The 20,487-nt window shown below is 55.5% G+C and overlaps 2 protein-coding genes across 2 annotated transcripts; one reads left to right on the top strand and one right to left on the bottom strand.

The window, feature by feature from the left end:
- Nucleotides 1-1,675: 1,675 nt before the first annotated feature.
- On the bottom strand, nt 1,676-10,613 carry LOC129126425 (cytochrome P450 1A4-like). Its single transcript, XM_054642339.2, has 7 exons — nt 10,526-10,613; nt 7,866-8,737; nt 6,761-6,887; nt 6,448-6,537; nt 6,247-6,370; nt 5,762-5,848; nt 1,676-1,982 (listed from the first exon to the last, which is right to left on the bottom strand). Exons 1-7 carry the CDS (start codon nt 10,611-10,613, stop codon nt 1,676-1,678), a joined length of 1,695 nt encoding a protein of 564 aa, XP_054498314.2.
- Nucleotides 10,614-11,244: 631 nt separating this feature from the next.
- On the top strand, nt 11,245-20,487 carry LOC129126426 (cytochrome P450 1A5-like). Its single transcript, XM_054642341.2, has 8 exons — nt 11,245-11,490; nt 11,775-11,916; nt 15,488-16,359; nt 17,035-17,161; nt 18,292-18,381; nt 18,459-18,582; nt 19,192-19,278; nt 20,181-20,487. The coding sequence occupies exons 1-8, from the start codon at nt 11,245-11,247 to the stop codon at nt 20,485-20,487; spliced, it is 1,995 nt and encodes a 664-aa protein (XP_054498316.2).

The following is a 20,487-nucleotide window of genomic DNA, read 5'->3' as shown; positions in this document are numbered from 1 at the left end:
AGAGACGGCGTGGGAGCCGCGCTGTGCGCATGCGCACTGCCCGCGTCAGGAGCCCTCCGGCAGCTGTCACACCTGTGTCACACACCTGTCTGTCACATCTGTCCCTCCTTCCCTGCATCCCCTCCATCACACCATCCTTTCCATCATGTCCATCCCTCCATCATCTCCATCCCCTCCATCGCAACATCCTCTCCATCTCACCTCTGTCACTTTTTCATCCCTTCCATTACCTCCATCCCCTCCCAAGGCTGCTCTCCTTTCCACACCCTCACACGCAAATTACCAACAGCTCCGTGCTCCGGTGGGGCTGGGCACTCTGGAGGGCTGATCCCTGCAGGAGATCCCCTTGGGGATGAGCAGACCCCAACTTTCCATAGAGTGCCTTTGTATTTCCATTGGAAATTTGTGTTTATTGCCTTTCTTTGTTTGTTTTTTAAGGGAAACTGTGCAAAGCTTTGGATTTAATGGTGCTCTGAGATGGGGATGAAACATGTCCCCACAGATGCCTCCCTGAAAGGCTGTGTTTGACCTACTGATTCCAGTTTTTCAGGGATAGAAAGCTACTCCCCGTTTTTAGTAAAGCCCTGAACTGATCCAAAGCTTGGCACCACCTTTCTGCCTTTACACAGGAGAAAGACCAGAATCAGCTCCCTTTGGGATTAAAAACTTCCCCCAATGCCACTGGAGTCACAGCCCTCTCATTTCCCACAGGAGAAACACCAATCCAACATACCAACTCACATTTTTAGGGATGATAGAGGGACATAGGGTGCTTTCCCCCCCGCCAAAAAAAAATTCCCAGTGGAATAAGATTGGAAAGATACTTAAAAGATGCTCATGTAAGTATTTATTGGGTTAGAAATATGGTGTGGTTTCCATCCCAGCACACAGCTGCATCCCAAACAGGCACAAACAGGCAGGAATTGCTGCTCCATTTGCTTCACCTTCCTACTGGCTAAAGCTGAATGCAGCAAAAGGCACCTCCTGCAATCCTGAAAACTCCTTAACCTGGATATAGAAATCTATTGCTTGATAAAGAAAAAAACCCTGATATTAAAAAAGGCAGCAAATGCAGAGTTAGTCTGAAAGCCAGGAGTGTCCTGCAGTTCCCTGTCCTTTTTCCCCAGTCCTTTGAGATGTTCCAGGAGGCCCCATGGTAGACATTGATTTAAAATCTCAATTTGTGAGTGGCCCTGCCGGGGGATTTCTTTTTTTTAATCAGTAGGAACACTCAGGAATTCACTCCATGAGTTTACATTCAAGGAATTTGGGTGTGTGGGTGCACCCAGGATAGGTCCCATCGAGGTGGGTGCTGCTGAAGGCTCCAGAACCTTTCTGAAGCAGCAGGAAGGATCCATTCCCAGTGGGGCAATGAGCTGGAAAAGAGGATTTCACCCCATGGGATAAGGCTGGGCAGGATCCCCTGAGAGGAACCTTTATTTCTGTTTGGATGGAGGTGGAGGTGGAGCACATCCCACCCCACCCTACCCTCCAGCATCCCCCTCCCCACCACAAGCTGCATCTCTCCAAGACATGCATGGCGAGCATCCACGTGGGAAGGCGCTGATGGGGCTGGGAAGAGCCCCACAAAGCCCATTTGTGCCCCCCAGGAGAGGAACCATCCTCCAGAGAAGCAGCACAGCGAGGGGCTGAGCCTGCCATCCCCTGCAGCAGCTCACAGAGAGCTCCTCTCGGGCAATCGCTGCCGGATCTGGAAGGCCTCGCACTTCTTGTACTTCATGGTCAGTCCGTACTGCGGAGTGATGTCCACCTGCTCCCCGGGCCTCAGGCTGAAGTGCAGCTGCTGCAGCAGCGTGGTGAGGAAGAGGAAGATCTCCCAGCGGCCGATGGTCTCGCCGAGGCAGCGGCGCCGGCCCAGCCCGAAGGACAGAACCTTCTCGCTCTCGGCGCGGTTCAGCTCCGTCCCTGCCGCGCTCAGGAACCGCTCGGGCCTGAAGGCTGAGGGCTCCTTCCACAGCGCCCTGCGACACACAGGGGACACTCGCTCACAGGGTTGGAATATATGTTATAATATATTATTATATATTATATAATATTATATATTATATTATATATATTATACTATGTAATATATTATATAGTATAATATATATAACATTATATATAACATTATATATAACATTATATATAACATTATATATAACATTATATATAACATTATATATAATTATGTTATATATATGTTATTATATATATATTTTATATATATATGTAATTATGTTATATATATGTTATATATATTATGTTATATATAACATTATATATAACATAACATTATATATAACATTATATATTATTATATAGTATAATCTATTATGTATAACATTATATATAACATTATATATAACATTATAATAGAATGATATGTATTTAAAATAAAATAAAAATAAAATAAATAAAATTTTAAAATAAAATTTTAAAATTCAATAAAATAAAACAATAAAATAAAAGTAAAATAAATTTTAAAAATAAAATAATAAAAAATATTATATTGATTCCAGTTTTTCAGGGGTAGAAAGCTACTCCTGATTTTTGGTGAAGCCCTGAACTGATCCAAAGCTTGGCACCACCTTTCTGCCTTTACACGGGAGAAAAGACCAGAATCAGCTTCCTTTGGGATTAAAGACTTAAAGAAAAAATAATTTTAAAAATAAACTAAAATAAAATGTAATATATTATAATAAAATGTAACATAAAATAATAAAATATAATATATAAAATATGAGATAGTATATATAATATATTGTTCCAGATTGCAAAGCAAGAGGTATTCTATTTGCCATCTGTATGGCAGTTGTCGTTTGTCAAGTGGGCAGTTCTCCTTATCTCTTCCACAACCACTCAGGAAGGTACGCCTGCTGATAAAAGCTATTGAATGTCACTGCATGGCTGATAAGTGCTACAGCATCCCACTGGGAGATGCTCCGCCCAGAGGGAGGAGCCAAGCATTCCTAACTGGATATAATCATGAGATTCTGGAACACCAGCACAGCTTCTCCACTGGATTTCCCATAGGAACAGCAGCTGCCTCTTGCCCTGGATCTTCAGAGGAAGAGACTGCACCTTTCTACAGGATCCCTGCTCCAGCAGAACCACACCTGACCCTCCAGGAGGGCTGAGCCACAATTCCAATGGGACTGCTGCCAACACCCTGACCCACAGGGTGTCAGGTGTTGTTCTAGTGTACTGCATTGTTTATTTTATCTTTTTTTTTCTTCCCTAGTAAAGAACTGTTATTGCTGCTCCCATATTTTTTACCTGAGAGCCCCTTAATTTAAAATTTATAACAATATGGAGGGGTGGGGAGGGTTTACATTCTCCATTTCAGGGAAGGCTCCTGCCTTCCTTAGCAGACTCCTGTCTTTCCAAACCAAGACATAGATATAAAATATATATAATATATTATAAAATAATTTGTGCTAAAGGAAATTAAAACCCACAGTATTTTGCGTACTAAAGCCAGTGTCAGGCAACAAGCAGTAACAGGCTAAGTGATAAGGATGAGGATTTCAACACCAGGAGGACACTGTCTCCAGAGATGTGTATTTCAAGGGATTTTTTTCATCTGACAAGACCCCAGCAGGAGGCATTTGATAGGCATCATCAATAAGATAATATTCTTATTATCCAGAATTATCCAGACACCAGAAGTTTATCTCAGAAGATTTCCACCTGACAGGATTTTGGCAATTATCCACCAGTTCTGGGAAACATGGTGGCAAGAAAGAAAAAACTACAATAATATGCTAAAATATGCTAAAGAATGGCCCCTTCCAGAGCCCAAAAGACTGTATAAAACAAACCCCTTAGAAATGACATTTGGAGACCCACGGGGACTTTGGTGCAATAGAAGCCAAATCCTGGGTTCCCCAGCCCTGATTGCCTGGCTCAGAGTCAAATTGTTTGTAGCTTTTTCCAAATATATACTTTGATTATTTAATAAATTTTCTTAATTATTAAATTGAAATATTCATTTATAACAGGGTCACATAACAGCTTGTCCAGTGCCACCCCCTGCCATGGCAGGGACAACTTCCACCATCCCAGGGTGCTCCAAGCCCTGTCCAGCTATAGGGATGTGCCCTCTGTTGACAGAGTGACCAAACTATCCTTTGTCTCCTTAAAAAGGGAAAAAAAGACCAGAAGTTTCTTTCCTCAATTAGCAAAGAAGACACCTCATAGGACCTGGGGGACTTCACCTCAAACTTCAGGATAGCCAATTGGACAGGAGCTAAAGAGTCCCTCCTAAGCACTTTACTAGAAAAAGAAGAGAGCAAAGAAACCAATGGCTTTTGTGAGGTGTTTTACCAGGGGCAAGAACCTCTTGCACCTGACTTGGTCCTTCTCTGTAAAGAGTTTTGTTATTTTTGCCTTTTATTAAAACTTTTCTGTTTCCAACACTACCACAGAAGCCATCCTGCTGCTTTTATGCCTTCTAAGGTAGCTGAGCTATCTTGGGTGTGATATAGATCTCCAAGAGTTTGTGAGACCTGGCTTGTAGAGACCTTATATCATCCAGCCTGGCCTTGGACACTGCCAGGGATCCAGGGGCAGCCACAGATTCTCCTTCAGGCCCTGCTAGGGGCTCTGAGGTGTCCCAGATCCCAGCTCCAGAGCAGAAGGTTCCAGCCCTTGGGCACTGTGATGGTTCTGACCCCCTGCAGTGGGGTCAGTGACCAAAACCCCTCCTTGCAGAGAGGAGCTTTGCAGCACTGCCTCACTGCACCACCCAAAAGCACCCTTGGCAAGCTCTGGCCCTGATCTACAGCACCAACTCATGTCAGACTCCATCAGCTCAGCCCATTGAAACCCCTGTTCCAGGCTCAGGCTGTGTTTGCCCAGGCAGACACCAGAGATGGATTTAATTCCATCCATTTAATCCCAGCAGCCAGAGAACCTGCAGCTTCAGCACTGGGATCAGCCAGCAGCCCTTCAAACAGGGAAAATGGGGACCAGGAGAGTTCCCTGGGCTGAATACTCTCAGCAGAACTTCCCAGCTGGCCCCAGGGCAGCTGCTGGGAGGTGCCAGGTGGGATTTAACAGTGTCTCAGCTGGGAATTTCTGCTGGGATATGTGGAATCCTCTCCGCCCTAAGGACAGCATTCCCATCCCACACTCAGGCAGGAGCAGGAGGGATATTGGAAGGTTTCTGGCCTCTTGGGGTGTTTGGATACAAACATCTTGAGCTTTGATCCAAAACACCCCACCTGGGAACCCCCTCCTGTATCAATCCTTAGCTCACTCCCTGCTGGAATGTCTCTGCTGGGAAGCAGTGGAGGGGCAGGATGGAGCTCTGCTTCCCAGTCCCCCCATCATTCCTAAAGCTGATTATCAGCAACCACAACACGAGCCCGTGGACTTTAGCAGGGACACATCACCACATTTTTCTCCCTTAAAAAGAGGAGTCAGCAATTCCCATTGAGCACATCCAGAGCTCAGATCACAGGATCTGCTTGGCAGCGGGATTTTCTGATTCCTGACTACCCAGCAGCCTGAGCAGCACATAAATTATGTAATCCCTCATGCTGGGGAGCTGCTGAACTGGGGGCCAAGTCAAGCTGGACCAGCTCCATGCCCAACAGAGCCAAGGCTGGGCTCACCATCAAACCCACACCATTTTTAGTCCAATCTGCCCTTTTGTACACAATCCAGTCGTTTCTTGGAATGAGGATCAGAGTGATCTGAATGCCAAGAGCAGCCACCGCAGCCTGGATGAGCAGGAGGGGTTTGGGATACTCACTCATCATGGTTCACTTGCCACTGGTTGATGAACACGCAGGTGTCCTTGGGGATGTAGTAGCCGTTCAGCACTGTTGCTTTTGTTGTGCTGAAGGGAACAGAGGAGTTACAGGAGATCCACAGCTCCTGACAAGCCAAAGCCCAGCGAGTCCTGCACGGGTTTCATCTTCAAAGCCCTACTTGTGCCCTTAGGACTGGCTAGGAAATACCCCAGATTGTATTTGGGAGGTTTAAGAGTCTTGGCTTCACTTTCCTCCACCAGAAAAATTCCAGTTTCACTTCACAGCTCATTCCAGATCAGTTGTGATGGTTCCTCCCAAGGCAGGAAAGAAAATATAAACCCAGGTGTGCTCTGCCAGCAAAGGTTTGTGGAGAGAAACCACCCTCAAAACAAAGGATCCAACCCCAGAAGGGCAACAAGCTGGAATATTTCCCCCTCACAGGGATCAAAACCCCAAAGAAGGTGTTGGCTGCTCCAGCCCGTACCTGTGTGGGATGGTGAAGGGCACGAAGGAGGAATGCCTGAACATCTCCAGGATGAAGGCTTCCGTGTAGGGCAGCGTGCCCCGGTCCGACAGCCGCGGCCGCCTCTCGCGCCCGATGGTGCGGTCTGGGGAGGGGGCAGGACAGGGTCAGCACCAGGGCTGAGCACAGAGAGCCCCAGAGGGACGTGGGGCATGGACTCACCCAGCTCTTCATGGATCTTCTTCTGGACGTCGGGGTACAAGGCAACGTACATGAGGCTCCAGGATAGGGCTGTGGCCACAGTGTCAAAGCCTGGATGGGTGTGGGGGAGGCATTTAGAGACCACAAGAGGACAGGTGAGTGGGTGCTTCAGATGCCACCGCTCTGGATGTTTGCTCCCCCAAAAAGTGTTCAGGAAGGCACCCAATAGCAGCTCCACACACCCAAAGGTGGCCAACATGTCCACCCAGCAGCTCCATGTCCCCACCCAGCCTCATCCCAAAAGATCCAATGGCGCCCTGAGAAATGTTCCCACCTGCCCCAAAGAGGTCGTTGACGATGTGGATGATCTTCTCATTGGAGAGCTGGACACCAGTGTCCTCCCCAGTGCTGTTCTCCTGGCAGTGCCCGATCAGTGAGTCTGTGATGTCCCGGATGTGCTCCTGGGGAAGAATCCAAAGAATTCACAGAATCACCAGGTTGGAAGAGACCTTCAAGACCATCAATCCAACCCAGCCCCAACACCTCAATTAAACCCTGGCACCCAGTGCCACATCCAGGCTTTGTTAAACACACCCAGGGATGGAGACTCCACCACCTCCCTGGGCAGCCATTCCAGACCTTTATCACCTTTTCTGTAAAAAACTGTTCCCTAATATCCAACCTAGATTTCCCTTGAAATCTAGGTGCAGCTTGAGGCTGTGTCCTCTGGTTCTGTCAGTGCTGCCTGGAGAAGTGACTCAGGGACACCATGGACACACTGGGATGGGGAAACCTGCCTCAAATGGCTTGGGGAAGGGAATCACTGCAGCTCAGAGGCCTCCAGGGGGCTTTGCTGGGTGAGAAAGGGAGATCTGGATGCTGAGAATTTCAGACTTTCTGTGCTGACAGACAGACTCCGAGGAGAGCACTGCATTTGACCTGAGGCTGTGGAGAAGGCTTCCAAAACTCATTGATAGCACTGGGATTATGAGTGTGTAGTTGATGAGGAGTGTGTAATGTCACAGGGCAGAAAACTGGGGTTTTAGAATATACTAAAAAATATAGAGCAAGATGGAGGTTTTAGGGTGGAGGCTGGCTGTTCTTCTTTACCTTCTTCTTCATGGGTTTGGGGTGGTATTTTGTAATTGGTAATTTTGTAATTAGGTGTCATTTCTTAATTGGACAGTTCAGCCTTAAAAGACCTTGTAACAAGAGATTGTTAATAATTTTGCGCCGTGTTAATGAAAGACTGCAGAACCCACTGCTGTGAGACTGTAACATAGATAATAAATAATAAACATCTGAGCCTGAAGGTGAACTGTCACCTCAAGTACCTTCAATCCCAACCTCAACAGAGACAGAGAAAGGAAGCCAAAAACCAGCAGCAGGGGACACTTGCAGGCATCTCCACCCACATCCAAGAGCATGTGAGCCCTTACCTTATCAAAGGTGCTGTAATGCTCCTGCACAATTTTCTGCACGAAGGCGTTGAAGCGCCGGTTGATGTCCTTGAAGACCTCCATGGTGCGGCTGGGCAGGTAGCGGAGCAGGGGGATGAAGTCGGCGGGGTGGCCACTCCCGGCCACCTCCCCAAACTCATTGCCCAGGTTCACCAGGCTGAGCAGCTCCTGGTCCTCGTGCTCGTAGCGCTTGCCGAAGCACATGGCGCAGATGACGTTGGCCACCGACACCACCAGGTACTGGTTGAGGTCAAACCTCTTGTCCTCCTCCATCAGCTGCAGGAACTTGGTGACCAGGTACTCGGCCTCCTTGGAGACGTGCTCCTCCAGCAGGCAGCTGCAGGACGAGGTGGGGCTGGGGGCGACGGAGAAGCTCTTCAGGGCGCTCTGGGCCAGCTTCCTGCGCGCTTTCCACACCTCCCCGGAGTCGGGGCTGAACGCCAGGCTCTGCCCGTTGGAGATGTAGTGGAAGCTGTAGAGGTCGGGGCGTCCCATGAAGTCCTCTCCTTGCTTGACCAGGGCTTGGCGGATGGTGTCCAGCCCGCTGAGCACCAGCACGGGCCGTGTCCCGATGCGCACCTCCATCACGTCCCCGTAGCGCCGGCTCAGCCGCGTCAGCGCCAGGTGCGTGTCCGTGCGCAGCTCCAGCACGTTCCCCAGCACGGGGTAGCCCCGCGGGCCCGGCGGCCGCCGCAGCCCCGCGGGCACGGCCGCCCGCAGCCGCTGCAGCAGCAGCAGCAGCACCAGGCACAGCGCGGCGGCCGCCAGCAGCGCCTCGCTGCCCGACACCGCCACGGGGCTCCCCGGCGGCCACATGGCAGCGCTCGGTGTCACCGCCGGCACGGACAGCCCTAAAGGAGGGAGCGCAGTGAGGGGAGAGCCGCGAGCAGCCAGGGGCTGAGCGCTGCGGGTGTGCCTGACACTGGGACAGGCAGCGACAGCCCCACACCAGCTCAGGGGATGGAGCTGCCCCTGCAGCACCGGCGGCACACGCTGGAGATCTGTGAAGGTTCCAAACACACCCACCCATGCCTTAAGGGGGACCTCAACCCATCAGAGATTTTGCAGCACCACTTTCCCTGCAGCAGACCCTTAGACTGGCACACAGAACCCTCAGGAATAAAACAATGATAGGTTAGGAGCTGGGGCTGGTCTCTGGGATGAGACACCTGCAGGTGCTCCTGACACTGGGACAGGGAGTGACAGCCCCAAAGCAGCTCAGGGGATGGAGCTGCCCCTGCAGCACTGCGGGTTTCCAGCAGCACAGGCTGGAGATCTGTGAAGGCTCCAAACACACCCACCCATCCCTTAAGGGGAACCTCAACCCATCAGAGACCTTGTGGCACCCCTTTCCACACAGAAAGCCCAAACCCCCACTGGCACAGCCATGGCTCCTGCCCAGGGAAGCCAGTCTTGTAAAACAAGGCATGGAAAACTGCAGCTCAGCAAATGCCAGGGAAGCAGGAGCAGAGGAACAGCAGCTCCTCTGTGAAGGTGGTTCCAGCACCACCAAACCCATCAGGAGTCACAGCCAGGAGGATGGACCTGCTGGCCACAATATTGGGGGGCTTGGGGATGCCACAGGGCTGCCCTGTGAGAACACACAGCTCACTGGGGGAGCAGGAGCAGCACCCAAATATGACCTTTCTGGTCCTATATCCACATTCAACCCCTCCCAAAACACACAAGCTGACCCCAACCCATCAGAGACTTTGTGGAATGCCTTTCCCCGCAGCAGACCCTCAGGAATAAACCAAAGATGGGTTAGGAACTGGGACTGGTCTCTGGGCTGAGACACCTGGAGCTCTGACAGGACAGGACAGGAGCAGAGCTGGGCTTCACTTCTGATCCACAGTTGCCACACTTTAGGAAACTCCTCATTCTAAAAAGCAGGGTTTTGCTAGCCAGGAGTGGAAGGAATAGGTCCCCCAACTTTTTGTCTACGTGCCAGGGAAGCAAAGGTGTTCTCTTAACCACGGGATCTTTCTTTCCTCCTCAAAGTTTTTTCCAGAGCACTTGGCTAGAGGAGAGCTGATCCTGATTTGAGTCACCGAGCCAGCATTTACCAGCCCGTGGAGCACAGCAGTGCCAGGGATCGTTCCTGATCAATCCATTTATGACAAATAACCCTGCCTGCAGCGGGGGCCAGCGGGATGGGTGCATCCCGCTCCCAGCTCTGTCACAAACCATGGAATCACAGAGTCCCTGAAGTTTGAAGGGACTCCTAAGCATCACCGACCCCAACTCCCAGCTCCTCATGGGAAGAAATCCATCGGAAAACCCCGAGAAGGGCTGGGAGGAGGTTGGCTGTTAAACCCCCCTCTTCCCTCGGGTTTGGCAGGGGTCCACAGCCACCCACGGGACACCTGTGGAGGGGATTCCAGGGGGGCTCTGGGGACCTCGCACGGCAGCGGGTGCAGCCCAGCCGGGACCCCTTCCCAGCCCTCGGCAGCGGCAAGACCCGCGAGGGGAGCGTTACCCCCAGGACCCCCCAAAATCACCTTCCAGCAGGTGGGGGGGGGGGAGGATGCTACTGGGGTCGGAAAGGTAGGACAGCCCACAGCGGGGCTGTCCATCACCCAGGGGTGCTGGAAAAGCCCCCCTAGCCCCCGTCCGTGGCGGTCCGGGCTCTCCAGTACTCACCTGGGCGGGAACGGTGCGGAGCGGCGGGAAGGGCCCGATCCCACGGCTGGTGCCCGCTGCCCGCGGCTCCTGCTTTATATGCATCGCCCCGCGCGCTGATTGGCCAGGCCGCCTCCGGTCACGTGACCCCCAGCTCCCCAAGAACTCCCCGGACCCCCCCACACCCCCCCATCCCTGGATCCCCCCCCTTCCCCGGGGCTCCCCCCACTCGTGGGGTGCGGGACCCCCGCTCCCCGCGCGTCCCTTGCGAGGAGGCTGCGAGGCGGGCGGGGGAGGCTCAGGGAAGGAAGGGGGGGTCCCGATAAGTCGTGGCGTGGGGTGCGGGGGTGGGGGGGGTGTCGGTGCCGCCCGTGGGTTCCAGCCCGGGGCGGGCATCGCGTGCGAAGAGGGCGTGATGTTTGGGCAAACCCGCACCGCCCCGGTCACTCCAGTCACGCTACCGGCAGGATCTTAAAGGCGCCGGTCCCGCGCCCCGCTGCTCCCCAGGACCCCCCCGGGGGCCGGCCCCGCTGCCCTGCTCGCCCCCAGACCCAGAGGGCTCCGTCCAGCCACGGCCGCGCCCCCCGCCCCGGTGCCCGCAGCCGCGGCACATCCGCGGTGTCCGGAGCCGCGGGGACAGCGGCAGCGTGGGAAAACCGCTCCGGGCGGCGCCGTGCGGGCCGGGAGGGGGGGACTGGCGGATTCGGGCCCCGCGGGGCTCCGCGAACACGCGGGGATGAGCGCGGACCGCTCGCCGCGGGGTTCAGCCATCGCGCACCTCCGCGGGGGCCGTGCCCGTCCCGCCGCCGCTGTGCCCGGTACAGCAGAGCCGCGGCCACCGGCTCCGTGCCTGTCCCCGCACCTCGCGCTGCGGGACCGCCCCACAGCTCCGCAGGGACCCCGCGGGGACGTGGGCGGCGGGGCAGCCCCGGGGGTCACGGCCCTGGCTGCCCCGGCCCAGTTAAAGATTGTCCAGGTTCGCGTGAGAAGCGGCCGTGCCCTGTGTCACCTCTGTCCCCTGGGGACAGGGCGGCCCGAGGGGCGAGGTGGGGCTGCCATGGGGCACAGGGTGCAGCCGGAGGAAGGCGGGCACGGATGGTGCAGCCGGGGCGGATGGTCGGGGTCCGAAGGGGGGTTCGGGCAGAGTTTGGAGCCCCCAGCCCCGCTCCCCACGGGGTGACAGGCCGGGTCCTGCCCTGCGGCGAGGACAAGGGAGACCGGCCCGCTCCCAAAATCTGTCCCCTCCGCTCTCATCCTTGTTCCCAGCCCAGCCGCCACGAGGTGGGAGATAGGCCAGGGGGTCCCGCCCCGCCGGGGGGTCCCAGAGGTGGCATTAGGGACATCGCGTGCGAAGGGGCTCCGGCCAGACCCGGGAGGGCCGTCCTGGTCACTCGCAGTCACGCTACGGGTGGGTGGGGGGGGAAATGGTTTTTAAAGGACCAGGGCGGTGGCCTCCCGTCCAGGAGCCTGGCCCAGGGTCAGGGCGGCGCCGGAGCAGCTCAGGATCAGCTCCCCCCACGGCTGGCTGCGGGCTGGGGAGCTTGCGGGGGAGTCCCCAACCCTGGGGACAATCGTCGGTGTCAACAGCGGTGCCCTCTGCCGCAGGATGCTGCACCACCTGCGAGGGGACGGCACTGCCCCTGCCATTTGTGTCCCCTCGAGAGAACATGGTCATCCCAGCCCTTTCCAGCCACGAGGAGAGGGAGAGAGGGGAGTGCCACCTGAAATGTCCCCTCTTGGCGCCGTGCGACACCGAGCTGTGCGGGGCTGCTGGCCACAAACGTCACAAATGTGCCCCAAGGCTGGGGACACTCGTCAGGGCGTCCATAAAGCCCGGCCGGAGATGGCTCTGGCACCTCGTACAACACCGGGCACAACGCTCTGTGTGTCTGTCCGAGTGTCCCCGCACACCTGCGCAGGTGTGTCCCCGCACGGAGCCGCATCCGTGTGCGGGGACAGGCTGGGGGCTGCCAACCCCTCCGTGTCCCGCACGGCTCCGTGTCCCTCGGGCGTGGGCACGTGCTGGTGCCACGCATGCCGTGCCACACGTGCCTGCGGGCACGGTCACCCTGCCGCTCCCGCCTGTCCCCGCACGCACAGCCCGGCCCCGCGGGGTGGCGACCCGCGGAGGGGACAGCGACACCCAGCAGGGACAGGGGGCTGGCAGCGTCCCCGCGGCTGCCCCAGGCAGCTCCGGGGATCCGCGGGCTCAGCGAGGGGCGGCGGCGGGTGCTGAGGGTGTTTTGAGGATGGTTTTGGGATGGTTTTGGGGTGTGAGGCTGCCTGGCACCAACTCTTAGCACTGTTCTCATCAGGAGGCACCCTGCCCTCGCACTGCTTGGCAGCCACCGGGGAGGGCTGGGACAGGCTGGAAGAGGGTCCTGGGGAACCTGTCCGGGACCCTCCCCAGCTTTTCCAGAGCTTTGGGATGCGATGGATGAGGAGTGGGTGGGTTCAGCATCAGCACAAGGTCTGAAATGCTGCTGGGGAGGGCGGGGGGTCACTCAGCCCCCCCCCCAGCCCCAACCCCACCCCATGCAATGGGTCCGAGTAGATCCATACGGATGGAGGATCCAGCCTGCTGGACGAGCCCTGCTCCTGCAGCCTCCCTCCCCAAAAGCGTTCCCAAGGGTCCTGCCGGGGCCGGGAGGGCTGCGGCATTCCCGGGAATTATCAGCAGGAATATTAGCAGCCGGAGTTTTGTAATTGTTCTTGCCAAACATTAATGAACGGCGTCATTGCTATTAACGAGCCCGATTAGACCAGATGTTGAAAGCCTTTATTAAATATTAGCTCAGCTTTTACCTGGGCCAAATTCCCCTTGGAATTTTCGAAGATTGAAGGAAACTTCGGGCCAAACTCCCAAGATCTGGCTCATTCCTGCTCATCCCAGCTGCACTTCCCAAACTCCCCTGAATTTTGCCCTGCCTGGAGGAGCAGCCCCGCTGGCTCGAGCATTTCCCTGCCGGGTGTCACCCAATGTTTTGTGGGATGAACTGCCCCAGCCTTGCCCCGCTCTGCCCCTTCACCTCTCCTATCTGCCGGGCTCACCTCCTCCCCTCTGCCCCGCCACTCCTCCTCCTCCTCCTCGCTGCCTGTTTGCCCCGAGGAGCCGGGGGAAGCGAGCCAGCCGCCTTCTCACGCAAACCTGGCCAATCGTTAACCTGAGCCTGGCTCTGCCCCTGGCCCGGAGGATCCTGCTGCCACCATTCCCGGGGCAGGGCACCTGCTGGATCATTCCCCAGGGATGGATGGGGAGGGCTGTGGGTGCCTTGTCACAAACGTGTCCCCTCGCTCACAGCCTGCAGCTCCCAGCACCTCCAGAGTGGTCGTGGAGGTGACAGCCCTCTCTGGCTGCTGGGAACAGCCTGGCCAGCCCAGGAAAGCTTTTTTGGGGAAATGCTGGCACCCACATTCCATAGGCAAGACAGGCTGACAACGGGTCCTACATCCTCCCCAAGGCAGGGCTTAGGGACCCCCTTCTTCCTCCCCAGGGCAGGCTCCAGGGCCTGGCCCGGGAGAAGAAGTCACCCTTCATGGCCCAGAGCCTGTTGGGGGGGAGAAAGGCTCTTCCCTGGCTTCTTGGGCAGGCTCCAGGCAGGGTCAGCCCCGTTTGTTAATGGGTAGCTACTGCCAAGGGCTTTTGCAGCGGGAGGAGGGAGATAAATACCCAGTGATGCAGTGAGGGCAGAGTTTAGACAGCTGTGGACTCCCAGGTGGCAGGAGGAGAAGGACCAGGCAGAGGAGAAGGAGGTGACAGGAGAAGAAGGTTGAGGAGACAGAGGAGGATTCTCCCCTGCTCCTGGTGCCAATCCCTGCTGGGAGCCTTGGGCAGTAAAACCAGCCAGGTAGGAGACAACTTGTTTTGGGAGGGTTTGAACATGAATATAGGACCAGGAAGGTCACATTTAGGTGCTCCTGCTCACCCAGTGAGCTGTGTGTTCTCACAGGGCAGCCCTGTGGCATCCCCAAGCCCCCCAATATTGTGGCCAGCAGGTCCATCCTCCTGGCTGTGACTCCTGATGGGTTTGGTGGTCCTGGAACCACCTTCACAGAGGAGCTGCTGTTCCTCTGCTCCTGCTTCCCTGGCATTTGCTGAGCTGCAGTTTTCCATGCCTTGTTTTACAAGACTGGCTTCCCTGGGCAGGAGCCATGGCTGTGCCAGTGGGGGTTTGGGCTTTCTGTGTGGAAAGGGGTGCCACAAGGTCTCTGATGGGTTGAGGTTCCTCTTAAGGGATGGGTGGGTGTGTTTGGAGCCTTCACAGACTCCAGGCTGTGCTGCTGGAAACCCGCACTGCTGCAGGGGCAGCTCCATCCCCTGAGCTGCTTTGGGGCTGTTGCTCCCTGTCCCAGTGTCAGGAGCACCTGCAGGTGTCTCAGCCCAGAGACCAGCCCCAGCTCCTAACCCATCATTGTTTTATTCCTGAGGGTTCTGCACGTCAGTCTAAGGGTCTGCTGCAGGGAAGGGGTGCTGCAAATTCTCTGACGGGTTGAGGACCCCCTTGAGGGATGGGTGGGTGCCTTTGGAACTTTCACAGTTCTCTAGCCTGTGCCTTGTGCCGCTGGAAACCCGCAGTGCTGCAGGGGCAGCTCCATGCCCTGAGCTGCTTTGGGGCTGTCGCTCCCTGTCCCTGTCCTTGTTCCTGTCAGGAGCACCTGCAGGTGTCTCAGCCCAGAGACCAGCCCCAGCTCCTAACCCATCATTGTTTTATTCCTGAGGGTTCTGTGTGCCAGTCTAAGGGTCTGCTGCAGGGAAGGGGTGCTGCAAAGTCTCTGATGGGTTGAGGACCCCCTTGAAGGATGGGTGGGTGTGTTAGGAGCCCTCACAGATCTCCAGCATGTGCCGCCGGTGCTGCAGGGGCAGCTCCATGCCCTGAGCTGGTGTGGGGCTGTCGCTGCCTGTCCCAGTGTCAGGAACAGCCGCAGCGCTCAGCCCCTCGCTGCTCGCGGCTCTCCCCTCACTGCGCTCCCTCCTTTAGGGCTGTCCGTGCCGGCGGTGACACCGAGCGCTGCCATGTGGCCGCCGGGGAGCCCCGTGGCGGTGTCGGGCAGCGAGGCGCTGCTGGCGGCCGCCGCGCTGTGCCTGGTGCTGCTGCTGCTGCTGCAGCGGCTGCGGGCGGCCGTGCCCGCGGGGCTGCGGCGGCCGCCGGGCCCGCGGGGCTATCCCGTGCTGGGGAACGTGCTGGAGCTGCGCACGGACACGCACCTGGCGCTGACGCGGCTGAGCCGGCGCTACGGGGACGTGATGGAGGTGCGCATCGGGACACGGCCCGTGCTGGTGCTCAGCGGGCTGGACACCATCCGCCAAGCCCTGGTCAAGCAAGGAGAGGACTTCATGGGACGCCCCGACCTCTACAGCTTTCGTTTTGTCACGGATGGGCAGAGCCTGACGTTCAGCCCCGACTCCGGGGAGGTGTGGAAAGCGCGCAGGAAGCTGGCCCAGAGCGCCCTGAAGAGCTTCTCCGTCGCCCCCAGCCCCACCTCGTCCTGCAGCTGCCTGCTGGAGGAGCACGTCTCCAAGGAGGCCGAGTACCTGGTCACCAAGTTCCTGCAGCTGATGGAGGAGGAGAAGAGGTTTGAGCCCTACCGGTACCTGGTGGTGTCGGTGGCCAACGTCATCTGCGCCATGTGCTTTGGCAAGCGCTACGAGCACGAGGACCAGGAGCTGCTCAGGCTGGTGAATTCCACGGAGGAGTTCACTGCTGTCACTGCTGCTGGCAACCCCGCCGACTTCATCCCCCTGCTCCGCTACCTGCCCAGCCGCAGCATGAAGCTCTTCATCGATTTCAACAGGTACTTCCTCAGCTTCCTGCAGAAGAGGGTCAAGGAGCACTACGAGACCTACGATGAGGTGAGAGCTGGCAGGGCCTTCCCCTGCTCTCCTCCCCTCTCTATCAGCGAGGTGTTTGTGTTCTGGCAGGCATTGTCTCTCCCCAGTCCTCCTCCTCACGGAATCATAGAGTATTGTAGAATCATGGAATATCCTGAGCTGGCTCACACGTGGATCATCCAATCCAGATCCTGCCCTTGCACACACACCCCAACATCCCTGAGAGTGTTGTCCAAACTCTCCTGGAGCTCTGGCAGCCTTGGGGCCATGCCTGTTCCCTGGGGAGCCTGGGCAGAGCCCCACCACCCTCTGGTGGGGTGATGGGATAAACAGAAACTGTCAGGACTTCTGTTTTATCTGCTTCATTTTGTAGCAGTCATTGCCTGTTTTGCTTCCTGGTGTCCTTGTACCTTTTCCTGATGTCCCACCCAAACCTCCCCAGACTCAGCTTCATGAGCCTCTCAGCATCTCCTCCATTCCCTGTGTGATGTGGCCAGTCTGGTGGTTGAACATCTGCTCAGTGCTTGGGTTCCTTGGAGAACCCTCTCCTTGTTTCCACAGGGACCACAGGAGCTGAGGGATGGTGCTCCCCAGAGCTCATGTGCCCCCAGGCTCCCCCAGCCCTCTGTGGGGCTGCCCAGGAGCACCCACCCCTCTGCAGTCCTGCTCCATGACCTTGCCTCCTCTTCCTCTCAGAACAACATCCGGGACATCACAGACTCCCTCATTGAGCAGTGCCTGGACAAAAAACTGGGAACAAACACGGCCACACAGATCCCCAAGGAGAAGATCGTCAACCTTGTGAATGACCTCTTTGGAGCAGGTATCCTCCCAGCTTTCCTCAGCTCTGGCAGATGCTCTCAGGTCTCCTCCAGCCCCTCCTGTCTGAGCCTTCCTTGTCCAACAGCAGGCAGCTGGTTTGGGTCTAAGCACTCGCCCTCCTGCTCACTGGACCTTCCAGGGATACCTCTAGAGACCAGTCTGGGATATCAGCTCTGGAAAAGTGAAGGGCATGGTTATATAGCTCAGCTGAACCTCACAATCTAGAGTGGTTTTTCCTGCTTGAGGGACATGTCTGTGGGCTGATTCACCTTTCTGTGGAAATTCCCCCAATTCTGGAGAAGCTGTACAAACCTGACAACCCAGGAGTGGGACAGGCTGAGAGAACAGGATATTTTATCAAAGTTTGTTATGGCAGAACAAAGCCCCAAGCCCTGCTGTGTGTCCAGGATGTCCCTGGCCTCCTCAGCCAGCCCAGACTGCCCTGTGTGATGGTCAGCCCTCAGGCCAGGGTGGTTGCTTCTCGGGTTTTGTGTTGCTGGAATGGCTCCTGAGGTATTAAAAGTCTCTTTTTCCCAGCCCTGAGCTCTTGGAGGAGTCAGGATTCCTCAGCTCTGGGTTTCAAGGTTGTTTATTTTCTCTTATCTGTTCCATTCTTTCTCTGACCTGCTGAGATCTGTCCAGCAGGTTGGGTTGTGGCACAGTCCCTGCCTGTGGGGTGGTGTGGGCTTTTTATACTAAAACCTACCTGTACTTTATTTACAATATTCTTCCAATACCCATCACCTATGTTAGACAGTCTGTCTCTATCCTAAACCAATCCAAAAGTGTCACCATCCCAGCAGAAGATGGAGGACAAGAAGAAGAAGAAGAAGGACAGGACATACCCAGATTCCTCCATCTTGCTTCTTGAACCCCCATTCTAAAACTCCAAAATTCTACTTTTTCACCCTGTGACAAACTAACTACCATTCATTGTGGCTTGCAAATCTTCACACATAGTTGGTAAATGTTTCCATGGGCTAAAATCAAAGGCACAGGTGTGTTTGACTCTGTGCCAAGGTCTCTGAGCCCCCTGCCAGGGTCTCGATCCATCCAGGGCAGCCAGAGGGATGTCCTGGGTTCTGGCAGGTGCTGTGCTGAGCTCACCCACACCCCATCCTCTTTGCCCAGGCTTCGACACCGTAACCACAGCCCTGTCCTGGAGCCTCATGTACCTTGTGACAAACCCCAAGATCCAGAAGAAGATCCATGAAGAGCTGGGTGAGTCCATGCCCCACATGCCTCTGGGGCTCTCTGTGCTCAGCCCCGGTGCTGACCCTGTCCTGCCCCCTCCCCAGACCGCACCATCGGGCGCGAGAGGCGGCCGCGGCTGTCGGACCGGGGCACGCTGCCCTACACGGAAGCCTTCATCCTGGAGATGTTCAGGCATTCCTCCTTCCTGCCCTTCACCATCCCACACAGGTACGGGCTGGAGTGGCCAACACCTTCTTTGGGGTTTTGATCCCTGTGAGGGGGAAATATTCCAGCTTGTTGCCCTTCTGGGGTTGGATCCTTTGTTTTGAGGGTGGTTTCTCTCCACAAACCTTTGCTGGCAGAGCACACCTGGGTTTATATTTTCTTTCCTGCCTTGGGAGGAACCATCACAACTGATCTGGAATGAGCTGTGAAGTGAAACTGGAATTTTTCTGGTGGAGGAAAGTGAAGCCAAGACTCTTAAACCTCCCAAATACAATCTGGGGTATTTCCTAGCCGGTCCTAAGGGCACAAGTAGGGCTTTGAAGATGAAACCCCTGCAGGACTCGCTGAGCTTTAGCTTGTCAGGAGCTGTGGGTCTCCTCTAACTTCTCTTTCCACCATGTTCCCATCAGCACAACAAAAGCAACAGTGCTGAATGGTGATGGGCTGGCAGAGCTGCTCCAGGGATGAGGTGGCCTCGAGGCACCGTGTTACACCTCGTGGAGGACACAACTATTCTCATAAAACCACCCCTTTGGGTCACACGCATCAGGAGCAGCCTGACAGTCCCCTGAGGATGCAGAAGAACCTGTTCTCCATCTTTTCTCTCCCCAGCACCACCAAGGACACGGTGTTGAATGGCTACTTCATCCCAAAGGATCGCTGCGTGTTTGTCAACCAGTGGCAAGTGAACCACGACGAGTGAGTACCGTGAGGCACAAACCCTCCTGTGCTGGCAAACAGGTCCCTTCTTGTGCTGAAACACAGCAAGGTCTGTTCCTGCAGTGACAATCAGGACCCCTCCCATGGTGGCAAACCATCAGGGATGTTCTTCCCAACAGTTCCCACCTGTCTTGGTTTGGAAAGACAGGAGTCTGCTAAGGAAGGCAGGAGCCTCCTCTGAAATGGAGAATGTAAACCCTCCCCACCCCTCCGAATTGTTATACATTTTAAATTAAGGGGCTCTCAGGTAAAAATATGGGAGCAGGAAATAACAGTTCTTTACTAGGGAAGAAAAAAAAAAGGACAAAATGAACAATGCAGTGCACTAAAACGACACTGACAGAGTCAGAACCCAGCCTGACACCCTGTGGGTCAGGGTGTTGGCAGCAGTGCCATTGGAATTGTGGCTGCAGAGCCCTCCTGCAGTGTCAGGGGTGGCTCTGCTGGAGCAAGGGGAATCTGTAGAGAAGGATGTATTCTGCCTCTGAAGATCCAGTGGAAGGAGAGGCAGCTGCTGTTCCTCTGGGGAATCCAGTGGAGAAGCCGTGCTGGTGTCTCAAAACCTCTGGATTATATCTGGGTAGGAATGCTTGGCTCCTCCCTCTGGGCGGAGCATCTCCCAATGGGATGCTGTAGTTCTTATCAGCCATGCAGGGACATTCAATAGCTGTTATCAACAGATGTCCCCTCCCCAGGGAGGAGTGGTTGTGGTCACTCAAAGAGAGAGATAAGGCAAACTGCCCACTTGACAAAGACAATCTGCCATACAGATGGTAATAGAAAACATCTTGCCTTGCAATCTGGAACACCACCTTCCAGTGTCCCCCCAGACACCCATGCCCAGGAGAAACCATCTCAACACCCAATGTTCTCCCTTCCAGGAAGCTTTGGAAGGACCCAGAGACCTTCAACCCCGAGCGTTTCCTCAGCGCGGATGGGACCAAAGTGAACAAGGAGGACGGGGAGAAGGTGCTGGTGTTTGGCCTGGGGAAGAGGAGGTGCATTGGGGAGAACATTGCCCGCTGGCAGGTGTTCCTCTTCCTGGCCACGCTGCTGCAGCAGCTGGAGTTCAGCATCTGCGAGGGTGGCAGCGTGGACATGACCCCGCTCTACGGACTGTCCCTGAAGCACAAGAGGTGTGAGCACTTCCAGGTCAGGCAGCGCTTCCCCACCAAGGGCAGGAGCTGA

This window comes from Agelaius phoeniceus, chromosome 13 (assembly GCF_051311805.1).
Source record: "Agelaius phoeniceus isolate bAgePho1 chromosome 13, bAgePho1.hap1, whole genome shotgun sequence".
In the NCBI taxonomy this organism is placed as follows: Eukaryota; Metazoa; Chordata; class Aves; order Passeriformes; family Icteridae; genus Agelaius; species Agelaius phoeniceus.
The sequence above is the reverse complement of the archived record's forward strand: the minus strand, read 5'-3'. Positions and strand labels throughout refer to the sequence as shown.